This window comes from Corvus kubaryi, unplaced genomic scaffold, assembly GCF_017639235.1.
Source record: "Corvus kubaryi isolate FWS band 111438036 unplaced genomic scaffold, C.kubaryi_AGA036_p1.0 65253, whole genome shotgun sequence".
NCBI classification, from domain to species: Eukaryota; Metazoa; Chordata; class Aves; order Passeriformes; family Corvidae; genus Corvus; species Corvus kubaryi.
The window spans coordinates 25,392-48,100 of record NW_024581872.1 but is presented as its reverse complement, the minus strand read 5'-3'; the positions used below and the strand labels follow the sequence as shown (position 1 = coordinate 48,100).

The 22,709-nt window shown below is 45.9% G+C and overlaps 1 protein-coding gene across 3 annotated transcripts; it reads right to left on the bottom strand.

The window, feature by feature from the left end:
* Positions 1–754: 754 nt before the first annotated feature.
* Positions 755–22,251, bottom strand: LOC121673163 (ATP-binding cassette sub-family A member 10-like). 3 transcript variants are annotated; one of them, XM_042046247.1, is made up of 38 exons: positions 21,822–22,241; positions 21,209–21,419; positions 20,631–20,789; positions 20,303–20,403; positions 19,859–20,085; positions 19,385–19,523; positions 18,833–19,018; positions 17,190–17,337; positions 16,571–16,739; positions 15,989–16,047; positions 15,482–15,592; positions 15,218–15,393; positions 14,812–14,931; positions 14,319–14,457; positions 14,114–14,204; positions 13,697–13,836; positions 13,011–13,130; positions 12,669–12,864; positions 11,488–11,654; positions 10,659–10,786; positions 10,166–10,303; positions 9,547–9,555; positions 9,034–9,204; positions 8,588–8,698; positions 7,834–7,962; positions 6,825–6,893; positions 6,350–6,441; positions 5,770–5,890; positions 5,324–5,456; positions 4,810–4,901; positions 4,271–4,449; positions 3,640–3,715; positions 3,287–3,381; positions 2,707–2,826; positions 2,316–2,456; positions 1,984–2,063; positions 1,848–1,903; positions 755–1,289 (listed from the first exon to the last, which is right to left on the bottom strand). In XM_042046247.1, the coding sequence occupies exons 1-38, from the start codon at positions 21,921–21,923 to the stop codon at positions 1,191–1,193; spliced, it is 4,800 nt and encodes a 1,599-aa protein (XP_041902181.1). In that variant the 5' UTR covers positions 21,924–22,241; the 3' UTR covers positions 755–1,190. The 3 variants fall into 3 exon arrangements, with proteins under 3 accessions (XP_041902181.1, XP_041902180.1, XP_041902182.1); XM_042046246.1 differs by having other exon boundaries at positions 9,547–9,660; positions 21,822–22,239; XM_042046248.1 differs by lacking the exons at positions 755–1,289; positions 1,848–1,903; positions 1,984–2,063; positions 2,316–2,456; positions 2,707–2,826 and adding an exon at positions 2,833–3,124 and having other exon boundaries at positions 9,547–9,660; positions 21,822–22,251.
* Positions 22,252–22,709: the final 458 nt, after the last annotated feature.

Here is a 22,709-nt window from a genome sequence, read left to right as displayed (position 1 = left end):
AGAGGCGAAAGGGCGCTGCTGTGCAAGCAGGAGTGAAACAACCAGGGTGTCCCTAAAGATGTGTCCTCCAACTGCCAAAATCTGTTTTGAAGCTGCGTGTGGGATGTGCACAAGCAGTGATTGCAACACAGCCACCACTGGGACTGTGAGAAGAGAACCAAGTATTTTCTGTGAGAGGTTTAACCTTTGCAAATGAGCTGGGCACAGGGATAAAAGGAGCGAAGTCACTGAATAATTTGGGTTGGAAGGGACCATTAAAGGTCATCCAATCCAACCCCTCTGCAGTGAGCAGGGTCACTTTCAACTAGACCAGGTTATTCCAAACCCAATCCAAGCTGGCTTTGAATGTTCACAGGGATGGGGCAGCCAGAACTTCTCTGGGCACCCTGTGCCAGGGTCTCACCTCCCTCTCAGGGAAGAATTTCTTCCTGATATCCAACCTAAATCTACTCTCTGTCAGTCTGAAGCCATCCCCCCTTGTCCTATCGCTCCATGCCCTTGTGAAAAGTCCCTCTCCAGCTCTCTTTAGCTACTGGAAGGGGCTCTGAGGAATCCCTGGAACCTTCTTGTCTCCCCCTGGGTCGTTTCCAGGGGAGGGACCAACAACCACTTGCCCCAGTGCAGAGGGAGGGCAGGGCAGAGCACTTGCTGAGTCAAGTAAACATCTCCCTGCCCTCTGCAGCAGCCGCATCCCCAGAGGAGGGAGCTGGAGCTGTTCCTGAGGGTCCACAGCAATGACAGATGAGGGTGGAACTGCAGTTTCTATAGAGACATTTATTGGAAGGGTATAAAAATAGAGTGTGGATTTCAGTAAGAACACTTTGTGGGCAGATAGTCCCAGACATTGGTGGGAGAGGAAGCCAGGAGGGAGGCAGTGTGTCCAGGTTCCATGATGCACCCAGATCCAGAGAGATTTGATCCCCAGAGATGGGTTAGGACCCTTCTTTCTGCAAAGCTTTCAGTCCTGCTGCTGCATCCTGCCTGGCTTGACAAGAGCTCTCACCAGAGCAGGCACTATTTTATCAACCAGCCTTTGGAAGTGCAACCTGGAGCAGAGCTGAGACCCCTGCAGAGCGCAGGTGGGACACCTTCTGCATCAGAGAGGAGCCTGTTCCCCTCTCCATGGTACACTGAGAGCGGCAGTAAATATGTGCAGTTTGGTTAATGCTGAGCAATGCATAAATGAGCATTTAACAGTCCTCCTGCTGCAGCTGCTTCCAGTCAAAAGTCCCATCCAAAGTCAGATCAAAATTATCCTTTTCCTGCTCTCGGGAGAGCTCCAGAAACACCTGAAATGGGCAAGATAACACTTGGGTTATTTTTCTGTGCTGCTCCTTTGCAGGAGGCGCAGCTCTGCAGCCCCTTGAGAGGTGTGGGGTGGCTTTGTGGGGGAGCAGGGGAGCAGCAGCTGAGCCTCCTGTGCTCTCTGGAGTAACCACACGGGCACCACCTGCCCACAGCTGTATCTGTACAGGTTTTCCCCACCAATGGATTGACTTAAACATTCCTCATCTTTGCCACCAGCCTTGTACAAGCAGCAATAAATAACCTGCTGTTTCCAGGGCACCCAGAGGGGCTGGGCACGGGCAGCACTCATCCCTGGGTGTGCTGTGTGCCTGCCTCGGCCAAGTGGGGTCTGAGATGGATCCAGAATTGTTCCCATCACGCGAAGTCCCAGCAGTAAAAAACCCAAGCCATTTTTCACCATTTTACCAGCAGAGAACCCCTCGCCCACCACCCTCAGGCAGTTTTTTGGTGGAGCTGCCTTTTGCCACTGCACCAGCCCAGGTCTGGCTGCAGCTTTTGTCCCTGCTCCTGCCTGTACAGCACAAATAAAAATCACCTGCCTGAGTCAGAGTATTCAAGGAGAAGCTGTACTCCTCGAGGCTGCAGCTTCGTTTGGCTGTGGAGGAAGGGGAAGAGGGTTGAAAAGAAGCAGTCGCTGTTCTGCCTTTTTAAAAAGTCACCTGGTTTTGCTCTTACCTTCCTCCAGCTTGGAGAAGGACTGGGACAGGGGCAGTGCATCTTTCATTGGGACCTTGTAGACAAGCAAAGAGGGGAACCTTGAAGAAATAGAAGAAAAGGTGATTCTTGCTCTGTATTGAGGTTCTGGGATCAAACCTTTATGGATTTATGTATGTCTTGTTGCCAGGATCACAGGAGGGCTGGATGTGGTGACATTATGAAATCAGATCCTTTACAGGGAGCTATTTATCCCTCTCCAGCTGAGATCCTGTGTCTGGCCCTCACACCAGGCATCTTTTTAGGGATGAGGAAGTGTTGAAACCACTCCTCATCCCATATTTTACAGTTACCTCTCCTGACGGGCTGCACCGGGGAAAATCTTCAAAATCTCAGCATGCAGGACATCGGAGCTCTCTGGATCCTTGACCTTGATTTCCAGGAGATACCCTTTGCCAAACTTGTTCTTCAGGTACTGGATGGAGCCAATGCACCTGCAGGGCAGGGAGGAACAGAGATGACTGAAATAATTGTCTCCTCACCACCTGCTCCTTCCCAAGAAGGGAACCTTGGGAGCACTTCATAAAAGCAGGTGAGGCTGGAGGAGAAGCTTGGCCATGGTTTAGTTGATGAGGAGGCCTTAGGTTAGGTCCTAGGTTGGACTTGACGATCTCAAAGGTCTTTTCCAAGCTAGTTCATTCTGTGATTCTGTGATTTCCAGCTCAGCCAGGTGCTGTCACCCACCGGAGCTGCCCGGCCACCAGGATGGCCACGCGGTCACACACGGCCTCTGCCTCCTCCATGTAGTGCGTGGTCAGGACGGCTCCCGACTCCTTGGTTTTCAGGGCATCCCGAATCGTTTTCCTGAGGACCGCAGTGAAAAGAAAAGAAAAAAATTAAAGTCTAGCACTCCCTAGAAATATCAGACATTGTTCCTATGCCTTTGTCCATCCAAATGCCTCGCCCCTAAAGTAAGAATAAAATTTCCACATGCAGCAACTTTAGATCAATGAGCACATGGTAATGCCTCGAAATAATGACAAAAAATACTTTTGACTCGAGTCTCTTTATGAAATCTTCCAAATCCCATTTAGGACTGTCCTGAAGCTTGCAGAAAGGATGAAGGCAAAATGGGTTTTTTCTCTCCTTGCTCATTCTTGAGCTGGAGAGAGACAAGAAATTATTTTCCAATAGAACCATTGGCACGTGAGGGACAGCACCATCAATGGATGGGGTAAAACCCTTTTTATGTCATTTTAACATCAACTTTTGGCTTCCCACCCCTTTCCCACCGTGGCGGCCCAGTGCCTGGGTTCCTGCTCACCAGACACGGCGCTGCCCGTTGGGATCCATGCCGGTGGAGGGCTCATCCAGGAGCAGCACGGCGGGGTTGCCCAGCACGGACAGCGCCACACACAGCTGTGACACGGAAAAGGGGCTCAGCCAAACCTCCCACACACCCTGGCACCGTGTCCACACAGAGCTGTGCATGGTGCCTCCTCATTTCTGGGAGCTCTGATTTATGGGAAAGGTGGGAAAGGCTCATTTCCATCACCCCACCCAACCCGGTGCTCTCCCGGGGAGCTCAGGGCACAAGCTGGTTGCTCCACTCAGGAAGGAGAGCTTTAATTAGTGCTTGAGCATTGCAGTGCTCATTATAGGTAACCCAAAACACACCTTCCTGGTTATCCCAGCAGGTAATTTTCTGACTTTTTTGTTTAAGTAGTCTTGAAGCTGCAGAGCATTCACAATTCTGCAGGGAAAGGGAACAAGTGAAAAAAGAACATTTTTGTTATTCTAAATCAATACTCTCATCAAGGGTTCCCAAAATGACAAAAAAAAAGAACTTTTCTTCCCTTGCTCTTGACTCCTGCTTGTTTTCATTAAATATTTATTGTGTTATTAAAATGCAAGTGACTGTTTGAAGCAAAGTGTACTGAGTAAGCCACAAGCGCTTTTCTAAATCCATCATCAGTGTCAACAGCACTACTGACACTACTGTCAGCTGAGCAGGCAACACTGCAGCACCCTTTCTTGTGGTGCCAAACTCCAACATCAGAGATTTCAGAAAAGCTGCCCAAAGATAACATTCTTAAAAGGGCATTAGTGCTGAATTTATCCCCACCAAATGCACTTAGGAAAATTGGAGGTTTTCTTAACCCACTCACTGCACAGTGAGTGGGTTAAGCATTTTTGCAGCTGAGTTTCCTGAGTTTCTTTCAAGGTTTCCTCTGGGAATTTTGACTCTCTGCTCTCCTCCCCATGACCAGGGGGTGGAACATTGACCATCCCAACCCTCCATCTGTACCTGTCCACAGCAGCAGCCGTGTCCTCCTTGCACAGCCCCTTCACGGCCGCGTAGACCCTCAGGTGCTGCTGCGGGGTGAGGTCCGGCCAGAGGGGGTCCTCCTGGGGGCAGTATCCCAGGAATGCAGGGGCCTGCTCCTGGAGCTGGGAGCCTCCTCCGTCTCCTCTCTTCATCAGCACCTGCACAACCAGGCTGGGCATTGTCCTCTCACACAGTGCAAGGGGTGGTTCAGGGGAGGATTATGGGATACAGTGGGGTTAAGGTGAGGAAACCCACGTGGAGGGAGTGATTTCACACTCTTCTTAAATAGAAACATGTCAATCAGGGCAGATCCAACAGCTTATCAAAATCAGAAGTAGCTCACAGTAATTTTATCAATACATTATTTAATTTAATAGCACGATGAACTCGATTAAAACCTTGATCACTAATAATGCTTTGACAAAAATTGTAGCCTTGACAAAAATGATAGCTTAGCCTAGGTGCAAGGTTTGGATTTTTTTCATGGATCCATCCCCTTTCCTCCAGATATCTCCTACCTGCCCAGCAGTCAGGGTTGTCTCTCCAGTGATCATTTTGATAGCTGTGCTTTTCCCAGCTCCGTTGGGCCCCAGAAGTCCTAACACTTCTCCTGCAATCAATACGTGTAATTTCTTAGGACTATTCTCCATTCAAGAAATATACCATACACAGTCCCACAAAAGAAAAAATAGAAAAGACAGCATGCAAATATCAAAAATCATATAAACCAAATAAAGTACATGCTGAGAGAGCCCATGAGATTTCAACTCAAACTGGTGTGTGAATTGATCCCAGGAGCTGCTGCTAAAGCAATCCCCTCTCCCCAGGATCTGCATTATTTTAGATATGGACAGCCACAGGTAATTAATAAAATGCACCCACACCAAGTTGTTCATTAACATATCAACCTCAGACTGAAGGTGCTTTAACAACAAATAGAACAAATAGATTTGACCTCTCTGTCCTTGCTCAGGTAACTGAGGATCTGCGGGGAATTAGCTCGGGGTTCAAGGAGACAGTCCCAGTTCTCACCTTTTTTTACACAGAAGGAAAGGTTTTTGGTGGCTGTTTTCTTCTTCTTCTTCTTCTTCTTCTTCTTCAAAAATGAGCCAGCTTTCTTTACTTTATATTCCTTGCACAGATTGCTGACTATAATGACTGATTTCTGAATGCGAGGAGGAAGAAACAAGGCGAATTTATTATCTTAGACAGCATTAATCCTTCAGCTACATTTTCCATTTAAAAGGCAGAAAACCTTCTCAAGATCTTTGTTTTATAGTTCACCAGGAATATGAGGTGCAACAGGACACTTTATTGTCCAGGTTCCTCTCAAGAGCTTTCTTCTCCTGATCAACCCACACTTTTGGGAGTTTGATTTTCCCAGTGAGAACAGCACAGCCAGAGCATCGGCCTGCCCTGGTTTGTGTTTTACCAGGTACAAAATCAAACAAAACAAGAAGGACAACACTCAGGGGTACCTCCTCCTGACTCGGAGCCACCATGGCATTTCTCACTGCTTCCCTTTCAGCTCTAACATCTTCATCTTCATCCTCGAGCTCCTTGGGGTGCTGCTGGCTGCTTTCTTTTCTTGGGGAAATCCTAAAAACCCACCAGATTTGGCTTAGGATTTTGTTCTTTTACCTTTGTTCTCTATCAGTGCATTTTGGGCAGACCAAGAGTGAATTTCTCCATGATTGAATTTATACTATAACTATTGCTATTCATATTACAATAATTCTTTCTGATTTTATACTACTACTACTATTATTACTGATAATAGCAATGACAATAATAAAGAATATTTATAATCTTTCTTCTTTGTACCAAAAAGAAGCTGGTACATCCCACAGCATAGGCAACATCCTGTGAAGGCACTAACAAACCTGAAAGCTGTTTTATATTATTACACCACTGTCGTATTTAAGGGGCTATTTAAGTCATTCAGAAATCACCATAATAAAAAAAAATTAAAAACGAGCACAATTGCAATGATGTTTTCAAGGAGAAGCAGTGGGGTAGGAGTTTAGATCTCACATGTGCATGTGTGTTGATACAAACCTAAATATTGGGTCCTGTCTCAGCACTGCTTTTCCATATTTTAACTCCAAAAAGCGAAGAAGAAGAATGAAAGCCACAGAATGGATGTAAGGCTGAAAAACAGAGGTGCCACATTAGCAGCCTTGCCTTCCCTCCCACCACAGCTGGCACTGAGGTGGTAGCAGTGCTATAAAATACATGGGGGAAACGGAATATGGGAAAATGGAGGCCACTAACACCAAAACTCAGGGTAATCAGCACTGCAGAAAACTCTAAGGGCAGGAAAACCCCAATTCATAAAATAACAGGGCAGCATGAAGTGATCTGGGCTTATTTCATTTTGCCTTGCCCATTTCAAAGGTGTGAAATTATTTTAGCAGAGGGGCTAAAATGTCATCCAGACCCACCCAGATCCTCCTCCTGCTTCCTCATACCTGAGGAGGGGGTTTAGGAGATCCACATTCCTAAATAAAAGCAGTGTTAAATGTTTTCTTACTGCAAAGACAGCAAACAGCACATCACTGTCTGGAGCTGTACGAGATGTCTCAGTGTCCTCCAAGAAAATCTGTAAGAATAAAAAAATTCACAATGAAGAGCTGTAATTCCTTAGTATCATTCTGGTTAATGAAGTAATGTTCAAAAATGCTTTGAAAATTTGCAAAACTTCTGATTCACCCCTAACATTCACATAGAGATGAACAAGTGCAGATGCTTGATTTTGGGAACCTTGGTCCTGCACCAGAACAGGTCACAGCTCTCAGTACCTGGACCAGACTCTCCTTCCAGATGTCCTATCCCAGGAAAGATCTGGTCTCCTCTGCTTTGGGTCCCCTGGTCCTCTGCTTTGGAGAAGAGGTGGGGGTGAGTGGGACAGGACAGAGGAAGGGTCTCTTGTCCTTGGACTTTACCCCTCAGTAATTTATCATTTATCAACAGTGTTTGTTGCACCACAATGGGGGGTTTGTTAAATTCTCAGCTGACTTTCCACCACTCCCCTCAGCTGACACAGAGTAAAGCCCCTTGTGAGTGCTCTTAATTCTCACTCAGGTTTGTTCTATGCAAAGTCAGATTCATGGCTTCAGATTTTATCTTAGGATTGGTCAGGCCACGTTGATGGACTTTGTGGCTGCTCCATCCTTGGCATTGTCCAAGGCCAGCTTGGATGTGGCTTGGAACAACCTGGTCTAGTGGAAAGTGTCCCCTCACATGAGCTTTAAGGTCCCTTCCTAACCAAACCATTCTGTGGTTCCATTCTATGACTCTGCATGGAAAGAATTAGGAGTTTTTACCCAACCTGCAGTCACAGCTGCACAAGAAGGAGCCCCCAGCCCTAATGAATAGCTGGAAAAATGAGATCTGAGCTGAAACAGTCACTAACAATGCACTCTGGAATATCCCACCCAGGATGAGCCTTCCCAGACTGCAGCACGCAGTTACCACCAGACTTTGGTCACAAGGACCCAGGCTTGTGCTTTGGCCTCTCCTTGCCCAGAACCACCACTCACCTGCTGGCCATCGATCACAAAACCCATCAGGGGGTACATGGGAACCAAGAGGGACAAAACATAGAGGGAGGTGCTGGCGCTGCCCACGAGATCCAGGATTCTGCTGATGAAAAGAGAAATAAAGCACACCTGGAAATAAAACAAGAGGGTAACTCAGCTGATGGGAAGGGTTACTCACTGCTCTTTAAAATTGTGTGTCTAGCTCTGCAATTCCCTGTTGAATTTATAAAAATTGACAAAAAATGAGAAAGATGAGAGGCAGAGAGGGCTCAGGAGATCTTCAGCTGTCTCTGCCTGAGGGTTGGCTGCTGCTTTGGGCCAGCTGGAGAGACTTCTTCCCAGGGACAGGGCTGCTTCAGGCAGAAAAATCAAACACGGGATCCCATTCTGTTCGTTCCCATCCCAATCCATGCCAAATCATCCATCTCCTTCCAGGTTGGGCTTGGATGATCAGTGCTAGCCTGATGGCTCCTGTCTCAACACTTTACATCTCTTGGATGTGGGGTGTTCAGCAGAGTGATAAATTTTGCCTCCATTCCTGCACCAGTTCAGGTTAGATCCAGGTATTTCCCCGTGTCACAGCAGGATTCCGGGAACAGAACACAGTGACACAAATTTAATACAGAATTGGCTGCTATGAAACACACCCAGATTTATGTTCCATATCTCTACCTGGTGTTTTGACACCTAGCTCATCCTTAAGATCTCAAAATGTCTGCAAACCCTGCAGTGCAGTATCCAACCATGTGCTCACCACTATCAGGATAAAAGACCAAAGATCACAGCTCCATCCTTTGCGAGAGTTGAAGGAGATCACGTAGATTAAGAGAACGAGGGAAATTCCATAACCCAACGTCCCCACGACCTACAGGGCAAAAAGGCTTTTGTTGGAGAAAATGGAGTGATGTAAACCACCAGAAACCCATCTATAGCAATGGGGATCAGTGGAAATGATCCCACAGTAAGATCAGGGCATTTAGAAATTACCACAATCCTTTACTCTGAGGTGTAAAGGATGTATTAAGGCAAGATTTATTCCTTTTATTTCCAGCTGGAGAAACCGAAAAGGTAGGAGGTGAAACAAGAAGGTCAAAGTGTTCCAGAACCATATGCACCCACAGTGTCTCACCTACCCCCTCCCAAAAATATTTTCCCTCAATCCCTCCCAAGCAGACCAACAGGCACCAGAATGGGACGTACCAGCAAGAAGAAGGTGCTGGCGCTGCCAGCAATCTTGTTGCTCATGGCAAACTGGAGCCCAAACATGGAGAAGAGCAGGATCCAGCAGAGTGGGATGTCCACCAGTGCCTGACCACACCAGTAGGCCGAGGGAAAGAGCCCCGAGATGCGCAGCTGGGCACGAGCTCCCGTCTGGGAAGGCACAATTTGAAAAGGTAGTTTATTGTCGGTGCCTGTGTGGCCAACTGCACCCGTGGCAATGGCCCCAGGGAATGAAAACGGAATAAAATCTGTCACCACTGTGATTCTGGGCTAAGATTCGACCTCGTTTTGTCTTTTAATATTTTGTGCTGGCTGCAAAACTTCTCATGGATCAAAACACCCCAAGCTGCCAATCATAGGGCTGGACTCAATTACCTCAGAGGTGTTTTCTAGCCTAAACTATTCCCTGATGCTGTACTCAAACATCCTTCTGGCAATGCAGCTGTAATCCCTTCTGCCCACCCCAAACCTGCTCCGTTTCAAGGAATTTACCTTACAATCCTGTGTGTAGCCCATTGCAAAGTGAGGAGGAAAACCAGGGAACAACAGCAGCATGTAAATGAAGTAAACGAACATAAAATAATCCCAGTATCGTGGACTGAACAGCTGAAAACACAAGAACAAAGCATTTGCGGAAAATGCCTACCACTCATCTTACCATTGATCTTACTGCATTTCTCTTGGATTACAGGGCAGTATGAACAGTCAGAGGGGTTTGAAACCACATTTTGGAAGGTTTTCCTGAACCAGAGCCCTGAAAAGTGCTTGCTGGTGAGGAGAGATGGGTGCTGCAGGTCCCACTTCTCTATCCCAGACTTGTGAGAAGCTCTCTCTTCCATCAACTGATGGGCCAAAGCTTGAATAATGTGCTGGAGAGAATAAGGAACCTCCTGGAGAAAACCCTCCCATCCACCCTCTCCATCCAGCAGCCCTTGAGACCCACATGGGAAAAATCAGATCTGGTTTTCCTGAAGTCAGATGTGATTTTTCCAGAGGCACCATGGAGGAAGGTGGATTTACATGTTCAGACAGCCCTACAAGGCTTCCTGTTAAAATCTGATGAATTAGTGAGACCTTAAACTGTTTTTTGACACCTTCTGGCTTCACTTACAGAGAAGAATGGGTGGCTCCAGATCTGGATGTGCTGGGTGGAGTTGAGGGTTCTCAGCAGGGCGTTGCTGATGATGTTTACCAGCACTGGGAAGCAGTTGATGGCCTCCAAGTGACACAGCACAGTGAACCTGTAGCTCTTCAAAGAGCAGGAAAACAAGGTGAGAACTCCTGGCTTTCCTCATCTGCAGGGAAGCAGTAGAAAAGGAGCACACCAGGAAAATCCAGGCCTGAAATAGCTTTGCTTATGCCTTGTTGGCTAAAAAACAAATTATGAGGTGTTGGAAGTCTGTATTGTTGTGCTAAAAATGTACATTTTGAGGTGGAAGGTCTCCTCTCAAGCATGGACTTTACTGCTCAAGACACTTCCTAATTTTTGTACCTGTGGCACAAAAAGTCAACAGGCCCATCCCACAGGGAGAGCTGATGGAGGCACCTTGCTTGATTGTTCAATTGTTGTGAGGAAACTGGAGGGAGAGAAGAAAAATCCTCACCTGACCTTCGCGGGAGACTTCTATAGCCCCGTTGTGTTGTAGTTCCTCTGTGATATTTTCCTCCTTTGCTATTTCCACTGTAAGATCCTGGCTCTGGAGCACATGGATGAAGTCATCAATGCCTGTGCCTGGTGTGAGGGCCAAAAGCAGAGGAATTATATCACTGGAAAACAAAAGAGTCTTTGATGGCTTGATTTTTATTTTTATTTTTAAATCCATGGCCACCAAACAAAACGAAAGGAAATCTAATAACTGTGGGCATCAGCCAGCACATGTGTGGTGGATCATTGCACGTTAATTTTTGGGAGCTAATGAGTTTCAGTCTGAATTGTTGCACTGTCTTTTTTTTCCCCCCAGCCTTTTCTGAGGTGCTACAAAATGAATTTTCTTTTGGGACTGTCTGATGAAGATATCAATGTCATTCTCTGGCCAAATAGCATGAAATAGCATCCATTCATGGGAATGTTGAAGGTGAAACTCTGAAAGCAGCCCATTAATTTGACTCAGCGTTAGTGAGCCTGGAGTGTGGTGCGTGCTTTGAAAATCCTACACTCTGAAATTGTTTGGATAGAGACCTGGATTTGTGGCAGGGAGAGAACCACGTCTCCATCTTACCTCACCTGCTCTGATATCCTCTTTCACATCTCTCGTCAGGATCTCACCAGCTGCTGAAGCCACAGTAGGCTGTGATTCCTCTCTTCCCTCATTAAAACCCCCATCCCCCCTTGGATCCTCTACATCTACAACCGTCTGCTCTGTCCTGTATTTTCCTTTGGAGCAGCAAGAAGCCCAGAACTGGGAAGGATGAGGGAAGGCTCATTGACCTCACCTGTGTGGTTGTAGACCAGCAGGGTGGTGGGCTCCAGGTAGGATCTCCTCCCCAGGGGCAAGAAGTACTGTGCAGGAGAGAGCTGCCAGGCACTCACACTCAGCAAGCCAGCCATCATGCACAGTTGCAACACCAGAGGAAGCAGAAAAACCCCATAGAGCAGCAAACTGCATTAAGAAAGAGATGAATAAACAGTCTGAGAAGAGATATTCAGCAGAAATGCGTTCAGAATGCATTTGTGTGTTGTTGTGTGTTCAGGTTACCCAATGCTCTGTTAAAGACTTCAGGCAATTTTCATAGGATCATGGAATATCCTGACTTGGATGGGACTCACAATGAGCATGGATCCAACTCCTGGCCCTGACACCACAACAACCCCACCCTGGGCATCCCTGGCAGCGCTGTCCAAACGCTCCTGGAGCTCTGGCAGCCTTGGGGCCGTGCCCATTCCCTGGGGAGCCTGGGCAGTGCCCAGCACCCTCTGGGGGAAGAACCTTTCCCTGATATCCAACTTCACTCTCCCCTGACATAAGTCCAGCCATTCCCCCAGGCCCTGTCACCAATGATGAGAGAATTTTATTTCCAGAAGCCTCAAACCTTGATCATTCACCAAATAATTCAAAATGTAGCAGGGAGAGGATCTCAGATTTGGAGTGCTCAACTTTTTAGGGCATGAAATGCCTTTCAGACTTCCTTTAGATACAAGTTTCTCATAAATCAGCATATTCCTTTAGTTCCTTGTGCCTCACCAGAGAACTCCAGCCTGAACACCAGTGGGGCCAAATGAGTTCAAACACTGGCAACATGAGAGAATTAAAAAAAAAAAAAATGCAGAGGAAGACTGAAAGTACTCTCTGTACACAATAACTTATTTTAAAACTCCCTCCATTTAATATAAAAGTATTTCTAAATGATTCTTTTCTTTGGAAAGAAAATGGGATTCTCTTCCATGAATTACTCAGCATAGAAATGAAAATGCACAAAAGGGAGATTTTGTGTTACTGGCACTGGAAAGGAAAAAACTTTCCCCTCCTCTGAGTGCAGATCATTCTCAGATCATTCCTAGCCAAGACCTCATATCAATTAATCCAACCTCATCGAAACTGGGGTGCGGAAATTGTCCCCCCGGTGTGACTGTGTCCACTTCCAGACCTCCAGGAGAGAATCCCTTTGGTACTTACATCGACTGCAGGGTCTTCACAGAGCTCTTGAGCTTGAGGAAGTGCACCTGTGCCATGGCAGAGACCTGCTGCCTCCAGAGGGCCAGGCCCTGGACCGACGCCTTCCTGGTGTCCGAGAGCAGCAGGGAGCCCGGCCTTGCCTCGTCGGGGCATTGTGGTCCTGCTTCTGCCCACTCCTCCCCAGGGATGTGCTCATCTGCAGAGAGTTTCCATGTGCAAATTTATGTCCAAGCCCAGCTTCTAGGCTGGGATTCATGAAAAGCTAAGAGCCGCCTTTGGAGGTTACTGCAGAGGAGCTGATCTCTTTGGCTGTGGGTTGTAAATTCACAGCCACGACTGTACCTTCTTGAATCGCTGTGGCTTCTCCCTCCAGCCTTAGGAACACATCCTCCAGGGTCGTCATGCTGACTCCATAGTTTATAATTCCCTGCTCAGAGCAGCTGTCGAGGCCACTGAACAGATCTGCAGGACAGAGACAAAATAAAGGCATGGACACAGATGTTCAGATGAGTCAACCTGACTGGAGCATCTCCAGTGACAGAGAAAGCAACAGAAGAAGGAACTGGATAAAGGAACAGGACACAAAGGTGTGGAGGAACACAAAACTGCCACAGCCACCCCTCATGGAAGATGTTTCCCTGCTTAGCACCAACATTTTGGACTGGTTTTCATCCTCTGTGGGATGGTCAGGCTGAAGTGATGGGCACGGTGGGTGAGGAGCGGGTATGGAGGAGCACAGGTTGTGTGAGGTTTTCTCTTATCTCTGTCTTTTCATTTAACAGGAAGAGAACTGAACTCTCAGTAACACCTAGCCCAGTTTAGCCTGCTGGGTTTGCCATTGCGAACAGTAGAAAAGCATTTGTTGCACAGTTTGATCTTAAATGTATGATAAAATTGTGGGGAAAACCCAGACTGAGACAGTCCTGATGCGATTCTGTAGAAAACCTCCCTTTGCCTTTCTCGTTCCCCACATTTGTTGTTATTTTTTTTCTCTATGGTTAATTCTCAGTTATTTTCACATACATTACCTGGGAATTTATTCACGTTTTCTAAAGGCAGTTTATATCTCAGTTCATACTGGCTGTGTCCTGAGAACGTGGCGTTGGGGATGTGCCCTTTCACCAGGGATGTCACATTCTCTAAGCCACAAGACTCACTGACGTGGATCCTGTTGCGTGGGAAAAAGACAGATGTGGAATAAAAACAACCCAAACAAAGAACAGCCACCATTTTATGGATGCATAAAAAGAAAACTCCACCAGTCTTCATTCATACCCTACTCTGGATTAACTAACCCTAACCCTTACTGCTGTTTCAGTTAATGTAGCTGAATCTGAATGCAGTTAATTTGCTTGTTTTGATGACATCTGCTCTAGGGTTTCATTAATTCTGGTGTCCCCTTGTACTTGCATGCTGCCAGATATTGTTGGGGCTGAAGGAGATACCTTAAATGATAGCAAATCCCCCATTTTTTCTTCAGGAACAGAGAAGAGCCAACGCACTTCAGCCTCCCGTGCGAGATAAAAGCCTTGCGGTCTAGAGGAAGGAAAATCCAAAGGAATTCATAGTGCAGAGCAGTTGTTCCCATCTTTTGGGGCTTTGTGCTCCAGGGTTATCCTGCAGGATGCCCCAGACAGAGCCTGTGCTCACCTGCCAGGATATCGGCCTCATCCATGAACTGGGTGCTGAACAGGATCACCCGCCCCGCCTGCTGCTCCCGCAGGAGGCTCCACACCTGGTGCCTGGAGAGAGGATCCAGCCCAGCCGTTGGCTCATCCAGGAGCAAAACCTGCAGGAAGGATGGAATCAGACATTCCTCATTGCTGGAGCAGCTGCACGTCTTTGGGGTTTGGTGTTCTGAAGGCAAGAGACCCAGGGCATCTTTTAGACAAGGGCAGCTGTTCTGTGGGCTGGGAGGGGTCAGGGAACTCTCTCTGCTTCAAAACGTGACTGGCAAGGTGGGTTATGAATGAAACAACAAAAGAAAATATGAAATGTATTCATTTTAATAATTATGAGCACTTTAAAGAAGTCTGAAATCCTAGACCCAAATACATGCCCAGGGTTTTAGTCATGTCAGACCTGAATATTCCCAATTTCACAGAGCCATGCTGTCCCAATATCACAAAGCCTGCTGCTTTACCTGGGGGTTTCCAAGCATGGCTATTCCGATGGATAACTTCCTCTTCTGCCCACCACTCAGTTTCTCAGCTTGAGTGTCTTGAATGTTGCTGATATCCAGCAGTTCCAGAATGTTTTGCACCTAGAACAGCACAAGGATGTCCATTCTCAGCAGCCATTGTCCTCCCATCCTTTATTAGGGTGGATTTAGATTTATAGCAGGTATCAGGAGGAAATCCTTCCCTGGGAGGGTGGGCAGGCCCTGGCACAGGCTGCCCAGAGAAGCTGTGGCTGCCCCTGGATCCCTGGAAGTGTCCAAGGCCAGGTTGGACAGGACTTTGAGCTTCGATTTTCAGAAGGTCCAGGTGGATCCCTTGAGCTTCCCAGTGCAAAAGGAGCCACTATGGAATGGTGGGGAACACACTCACCTCTCGCTCTACCTCTTTGGACTTGATGCCCTTGATTTCTGCAAAAGTTTTCAGGTTTTCTTTCACTGTCAAGACCTCAAACTGTGTGTTGAACTGCGGGCAAATCCCGATCATCCCTCTGATCTCCTCCCTGTCTCCCATTTCGGAGAGTCTGTAGTTGTATATGGTGGCAGAGCCTGTTCACCGGGATAAATGGGATGAGGGGGAATGAATTGATCTTTACAGATTTTGGATCAAGGCCACTCCATCCCAGCCTTCTCCTACCTTCTGAAGGGAAGCTGAGCCCACTGAGCACGTTCAGCAGCGTTGTCTTTCCAGCCCCACTGTGGCCCAGCAAGGCCGTGATCTGACCCTCATAAATGTTTAAAGACAAACCTAGAACAAAAGTAACACCAAGTTTGGGAAGAAATGAGGCTTGAATTGCCCTCACTCACTGCCAAAAGCAAGAGAAGTCAAGAAGTACAAGAATTAAGTAGTAATAACCAGCACTGAGCAGGGCAAAGCTCTGCAGATCTTTAACTAAAGGCATATGGGGTGGGTCCGTATTTAGCAGAAAAGACAGAAATAAAACAATTTTAAAAAATAGAAATATTTCTTCTCTTTAGTCTTATTAAAAACAGAAATCAGTAAAAGCTGAAAAAAACAGTGATCAGTCACATCAATTAATATTTGACATAAATTTTCAAGCAATGCAAGTGCTTTTTTTCATTGACTGACTGTACAATGGTGTTTCCTTGTCTTTAACAGGAATCAATCCCACAGCCTCCTTACCTCTTAAAGCTTCTGTCTTCTTGTCCTTCTTTTTATAGGCTTTTTTAATATTGTGGAGCCTAAAAGGAAGGTAAGGAGGTTATTCTTTGGGGAGTTCTGTAAATGCTCTTCCCTGATGCCCTTTTACATTCCTATGGCCCTCAGGTGACAATGACAGAAATGGCATGGAACAAATAGGAGGTGCTGGAAAACAATGCTGAGATTCACAGGTTTGACAGGCCCTGTGCCCAGGTGTGAACATCACAACCTGGCACCAAAAATGGGGCACCAAGACTGGCAAAGACAAGGCCCAGCCCATCGCAACAGAGGACAGGTTTACAGAAAAAAAACCCTGTTATTTTTTTAATCTAAATTTACCTATATTTCATCATTAGTGACCAGTCTGAATTATCTTTTTATCGCTAGATTTTCTCAGTGAAACATTTTTATCTCTAATTTTTCTCTGTGAAACAGTGTTTTGCAAGAGCTTCATGAACATGAAAACTGCCTGGAAAAGTCCAACCCGAGCTGATGGAAGGAGCGGGGATCAGTGGGAGCACAAAACCAGAGCTACCAGGCACCAGCAATTCCTTCTCTCTTAACCTGATGGCCTCTTTCCCCAGGAATTCGGGGGGCACAGGTTCTACATCATCCCCAAGGAGCTCCTCAGGGTTCGCTGTGGATCTGGGCACGTCCGTGGTGGAGCCTCTCCTGCTCTTCCAGTACGAAGCCTTCAGGCAGAACAGAGGAGGGTCTGGAATCCCATATTTGCCTGCCAGGAAAGCAAAAAGATGTTCTGTCACTAACCAAAGGCACAGCCAAGACACCATCCTAGACTAAACATTTAGGAGATTCAAGTAAGTACAAAATTGGTGCTTTTTCCAGTCAAAAGCCCCCGTGTTTAGAGCAGAGGTAGAGGAGACCAGAAGGTTGGATTCAGGCCTTTCTCTAATGAATTCAAGACTTTATGTATTACATTATGACATTGTAATCTCATAAATAGTTCAACAACAGCATAATTAGAAAGAGAAAATGTTGAATAATTTGTTGTCATTGATTCTGTGAATTGCCAGCATGCGCCAGTCACAGAAAAGTCACTCCACAACATAATACATTTCTTTTAGTCCAAACCTTGTTTTAGTTGACTCAGAGAATGGAGCAGCCCATCATTTCCTTGATATATCCCATGCAGTCCATGTAAATAAAAAGAAATCATTCCTACCTGGCAGAATTTTGTCGAAATACAGAGCCAACAGCATGTACAAGACTGAGTCAAACACCAGCAATACGTATGTTGAAAATAAAAAGTATGCTTCCTCCATAAGGTTGGAAAAGGAGAAACCTATTCCATATTTCTCTAAATTGAAAATCTGAAATAAAGGAGAAAGAAGAATGAATTTCAGGCCGGAAAAAAATGCACATGACATCGAACCATGGCTGCAACTGTTTGTTAACCCAGAAATAATCTGCAGTACTGACCAACTGCTCTTATTTTCCTTCTAAAGGGGAAGGGGAATAAATTTACTCCATGCAGAGATCTTAATGCTTTCATCCAGAATTTTCCAGAACAATCCAGAAAGAGAAGAAAAGATCATAGTTTTAGAGGTCAGTTCAGGAAACCTGGTATTGGCACCTTTGATGTGACAGAGTCACGACAAAAATGATCTAATTTCCATAATGATTGATGTAACCATATGGTGAATTAACAAAGTCAGTCTCTTCTTCTGCTGGTGCAGAAATCTCCTCTCCCAGGCAGATTTTTTATATATATATATATCAAGAAATCAAATATTAGATTACCAGAGCTAGAAAGAGATATGGAGATATGACTAATGGAAAACCGTGAGACTGCAATTTATCCAAGGTGGGGCTGGAGGAAGGGCAGCAGCAGCAGGAATGCAGAGCTGGATTTGCACAGTCCCTGCTGCCAGGAGGAGGGGAGTGGCTGGGCAGCCAAGGATGCTGTCCCTGATGCTCCCGAGGATAATGGGGCTGTTGTGTGCAGGGATGGGGCTTCCTCGGGGTCATGTGGAAGCTGCAGAAGTGCACAACAGCAGATTTTTTTGTGCCGGGGGCCCTGCTTGTCTCTGCATTCATCTAACTTCAAAGCAGGGGAAGGGGATGGGGGCGTTGAAGCTCCTCAGTGCTGCCCAGCAAGAGCTCAGCTCACGTGGGGGCTTTGAAACAGGCTGTGGAGATGAGTGAAAAATGCCTGAAGGTTTTACAGCTGGATTCTTGAGCTGAGGGTAGGAATTCCTGTGCCTTTCTCTACCATCAGGGGAAGGTTTGAAACACAGATTTAGAAGAAACAAAGATTTTAGTTATAGGCTAGCTGTGTTGAAATTAGTTAGAATAGGAAGGAATTTGGGCCCAGCTAGAGTTAATTAAAATAGTTAAGAGAGCTGGACCTGAAATGGGTTTTAAGATGTTAGTAACTTAGCGGTCACTAAAGTAACTAGGATTGTTAAAGTTCAGAGAGGCAAAAAGGTCAGAATGAGGAAGATGAGCATACTTCATCTTTTTAAGACCACTGACCCAATTCAAGACCACCACTCAATTCAGGACACACACTATGCATGCTTAATGACACTGAAGCTCATTTCCATACGAAGCGGAGAATGGGAGGTGTTAATGTTATGAATATGCATTTGTATTTTGGATATTCATAATTTTTGTAAATAAAAAGCTTTGTGTTTGCTTGTATCGGGCCCTGCATCTTAGGGAGCTATCCCACGCAGTGCCTGGCGCCAAATAAAACATGCACTTTCTAACTCTAAACTGTTAGAGAGTTTTTGTCTGTCTCAGTTAGATGTCGATATCAGATCGATATTCATATTTTGGTAAGTCAGGTTCAGCTGCCCGTACCTTGGCAATGCCAGTGTTGAATGCAAAAGGACACATGAGACCAAGAAACCACTTCAGTGGCTCTGGGACATCTTCTATCAGCACCGCCAGGCTCAGGAATCCAAAGATAAAGATGATGAGGAACCCCACGGAGCTGACAAGCTTGGAGGTCCTTAAGAGGGAGCAGAGCATGAAAACCAGGTGGATCTGTAAGAACAGAAGTTTCCTTCAACCACTGAAGGAAGTAAATATCCTTAACAGCAGCACTTCCATTTGCCAGGCACCAGATCTCTGGTGAGCTGAGTCTGTATAATAAAATCCACTAAAGCCCTCCTTAGTGGGTTGAGCTGAGTTTCAAGCTGGGCCTTTTGTATCCAAACAAGGGCCTGTCAGCCCTTCAGGCTGCAAATCAAATCTCTGCTGCTGGCCTAGAAAAGCCACTCAGCTGTTCCAACCAGCGTGGCCACACAAACATCCTGAGAACTGTGCAAAAGGCTCTGGAGCAATGCTTAGGCTCAGCAGCATGGTAATAAATCATGCGGTGAGGAAATCTGGCTTTAAAGCCTGACTTACACACGCCAGGCCATAGAGGAAAAACAGGAGTGAGACTGCAGGGAAGCTGCTGGTGTAGAAAGGCTCCCACAGCACGAGGGCCGTCAGCAGGCACGAGAAGATCAGCACATAAAGAGAGTACAGCAAACTCCAGGAGAGCCTGGGGAGGGAAAGGCACCATCACCCTTGTGGTTCATTAACAGCCCTTGTTACAGTTTCATCTGCAGGTCAGAATCATTTTACATTTAGTTATTAGTTATTAGTTTTTTTCCATGGAAGTAATTTCTCTTTCACATCCTCAGAGCAGACGGCCGATCCAGCTTAGGAGGAAATACCCCAGGGAGAAGAGGACACCACTGCCATGCTCAGCCCTCTGCTTTGTCCTTCCAGTACTGGAGAAAAGTTATGAACGCATTTAACTGATTAACTGACTGCTCAGGTGCCCAGGAACTGACAGATTTTTGGGAAACACATTCCAGTTAAAGAAGAACTCACCAAAATGCAATGTCCTGCAGCCCCATGGTCCTCATCAATACTTTGAGCTTTTTCTTTTCTCGTGTAACATTCCTCGATAAGAAATACATGAAGGGAAAGAAGCACATCACAATAACGACCATGAAATAGCTGTACTCCAGGCTGATGGAGAAGAGGATGCTCTGGGACTTCATTCGGACGCCAGCAATGGATTTCATTTCTTCCCAAACAGAATGATTTGCCACCATCTATAGGAATTCAACGTCAATAGATCAGCATTTTGTTTATTTTCTGCTGTGAGGTCCATTTGTATAAGGAATGTTCTGCTTCATCCTCCTTGCATTGACTTGTTAAAGCAGCTTTATTTTCTGACAAACCCCTTGCTATCCCCATGGTACAGTTTGCCTTTCCTGTATCATATTTAAAATAAAAGGATGCCTCCACCAGTTCCTAAATTGGATTTACCTCTATAATAGCAGCATCAATGCTGGACTGCAGGGACAGGAAGCCTTTGTACCAGTACTTGGGGCTGTTGCAGTACTTCGGTGAGAACTCGTAGCAGCTGTCTGCAAGGCAAAGGGCATCACACGAATGAAAAGTAATTAGGTTTTGCTATTAAACGTGATGACAAGAACGCATTGGCACTGTGGGAAACTCTTCAAATGAATGGTGACAAAAAATAACCCCAGACCAAAACACCCAAACCCCCAATTTATTCCATCACTTAAGAGTCATGAATTATTCCCACCTGTCCACTCCAGGCAACCACCCCGAAATTCTCATTTCGCGTTACCTATGTATCCAAAGACTTCATTGGGAATAACCACGTGGCTAGTGGGAAACCTGAGTTGGTAGGAGAGGTTGTCCTTAAATACAACCCCTATAGTTTCCTCATTTGAAATCCAGGCTTTCTCCATGGCTCTCTCATCATCCAGTTCCTCCAATTTTATACCTGTGGAGCATCAGGAAAATACTGCCATGAGATTTTGTGAGTCTGGAAATGTGTCCGCAGCACTGAGGGAATGTTCTGCTTTCTTAGCCCTGCAACTCCTCCTTTTCCAGTTCTCACCGGACAGGGAGGCAGCTCCAAATAATTCACAATTTACCAATTGAGAAGAAATGCACCTCCAAAGAGTGAACCAAGGTCTTTTAAAAGAATTAGGGAATATTAGGTAAGGCAGAGCTTTACAGTTCAGAAGGGCACATGGTCTCACAGGTAGTTTAAATCCTGGAGAAGAAATATTTGTGAAAACGGAGGATTTAGGATGAATTTTCTCTCCTGGTCAAAGGTGTTAGAGAGCAACTAAAACACAGCATGCACACAATAGGTTAAATAATGACAAAATTCAATATTTAAAAAGGAAAACCCACCTGTCATGACAGAGCTGGAGGCCACTTTATTCATGATGTGCCTCGTGGTGGCAGTACCGGGGGTGAACATGATGGTGACCCCGGTGGCATTGAAGGCAGGGTCATCCAGGTGCCCCAGGTGACTGTAGGGCACTTCGGGGTAGGGGACTAGCACCATGAACGAGGACGCGATGAACACCAGGAGCAGGAAGAGCAGGGACAGAATCCACTCCTACACCAGGGAGAGCAGGGAGAAGAATTTCGTGGCAGTATAAAAATATGTTCTTTGTGGGGTTAAAATACAAACAAGAGGAATTCAGTCTTTGTGGGATTAAAATACAACCAAGAGGAGCTCAGTCACACCAGTTTCCAGGATGTTAATGAAGAGACTCTTTGCAGTGTGCCCATCACCTGCTCCAAGAGCCCATCTGTGCCCTCATTTGTCACAAACCAGACATAAATATCACCAGTTAAAAAAAAATTCAAGTCTCCAAGTGTTCATTACCAGCAAGGCTTCTCAAAAGTACTTTAAGTTCTGATTTTACCCAAAGAAATTGGTGTTCAGGGGCAGGCAGGGATTGGGCACTCTCAGTAGTTAGCTACTATTTTGGTTTAATTTTTAATTCTTTCTTACCTGAAAGCTCTGCATCTTCATCCTCCACTTGACCAGGACATTTTTCCACAAGAGAATTTTAGTTTGCTGGAATACACTTACACTTCTCTGGAGCGTCTTCATCTTTGAACCTAGAGACAATTTCTTCTTGAAAATTGCTTTCAAATACAGCAAAAAGCTCAACCAGCAGCAGCTGCTTTTAGTTGCACAGTCCTTGCAGATGTGCAGTGGCACTTTCTCTCCCTTTTTACAGCAAGAATAAACTCAGATGTTGTGTGCTGAGCACAACCGCCCCCGCAGCACAGGGTCCAAGAGACCTCCTCACCCTCAACACACTCCAACCCTCACAGCTCAGCAGCAAACGCTGCTAAAAATCAGAATTTCAGGCTTCCATGCTGCAGCACGGGGAGTTTGGGAGGAGTTACTGATGAAATAAAAAAGGGAGTATCACATTACATGACCTAATCGGCTTGGGTGGGCTTCGTAGACAAGGAACAACAACAATTTTGTTAATTAAAATCCCTAAAATCCTTTTGCTTGTAATTTTAATGTGCTGTAGGCTCAACACCAAGAAATGTTGAGCAACTCCTGGCTGTGGTGTGAGCTGAACTCTTTTGGAAAACAGCATCTGTTGAAGGAAACTCAGAGCCATGAGAGAACAAATTCTTGGAAGTGCGTGGGAGAGACGGCACTGCTGGGTTATTCACGAAAAATCAGAGAAAAAACCAAATGGCCACGAGCACACACTGATGTGTTACCCCAAAAGACAGGGCAGATCCTCCAAATGACACGGTCAAAGCAAAACAAAGATTATTTTGCCTGGTTAATGCTGGTGGTGGGAACTGAAAGAAGTAGAGCATAAAGCTGCCTGTCAGATTTCTGCAGATGAGATATCTGCTTATTAACCGT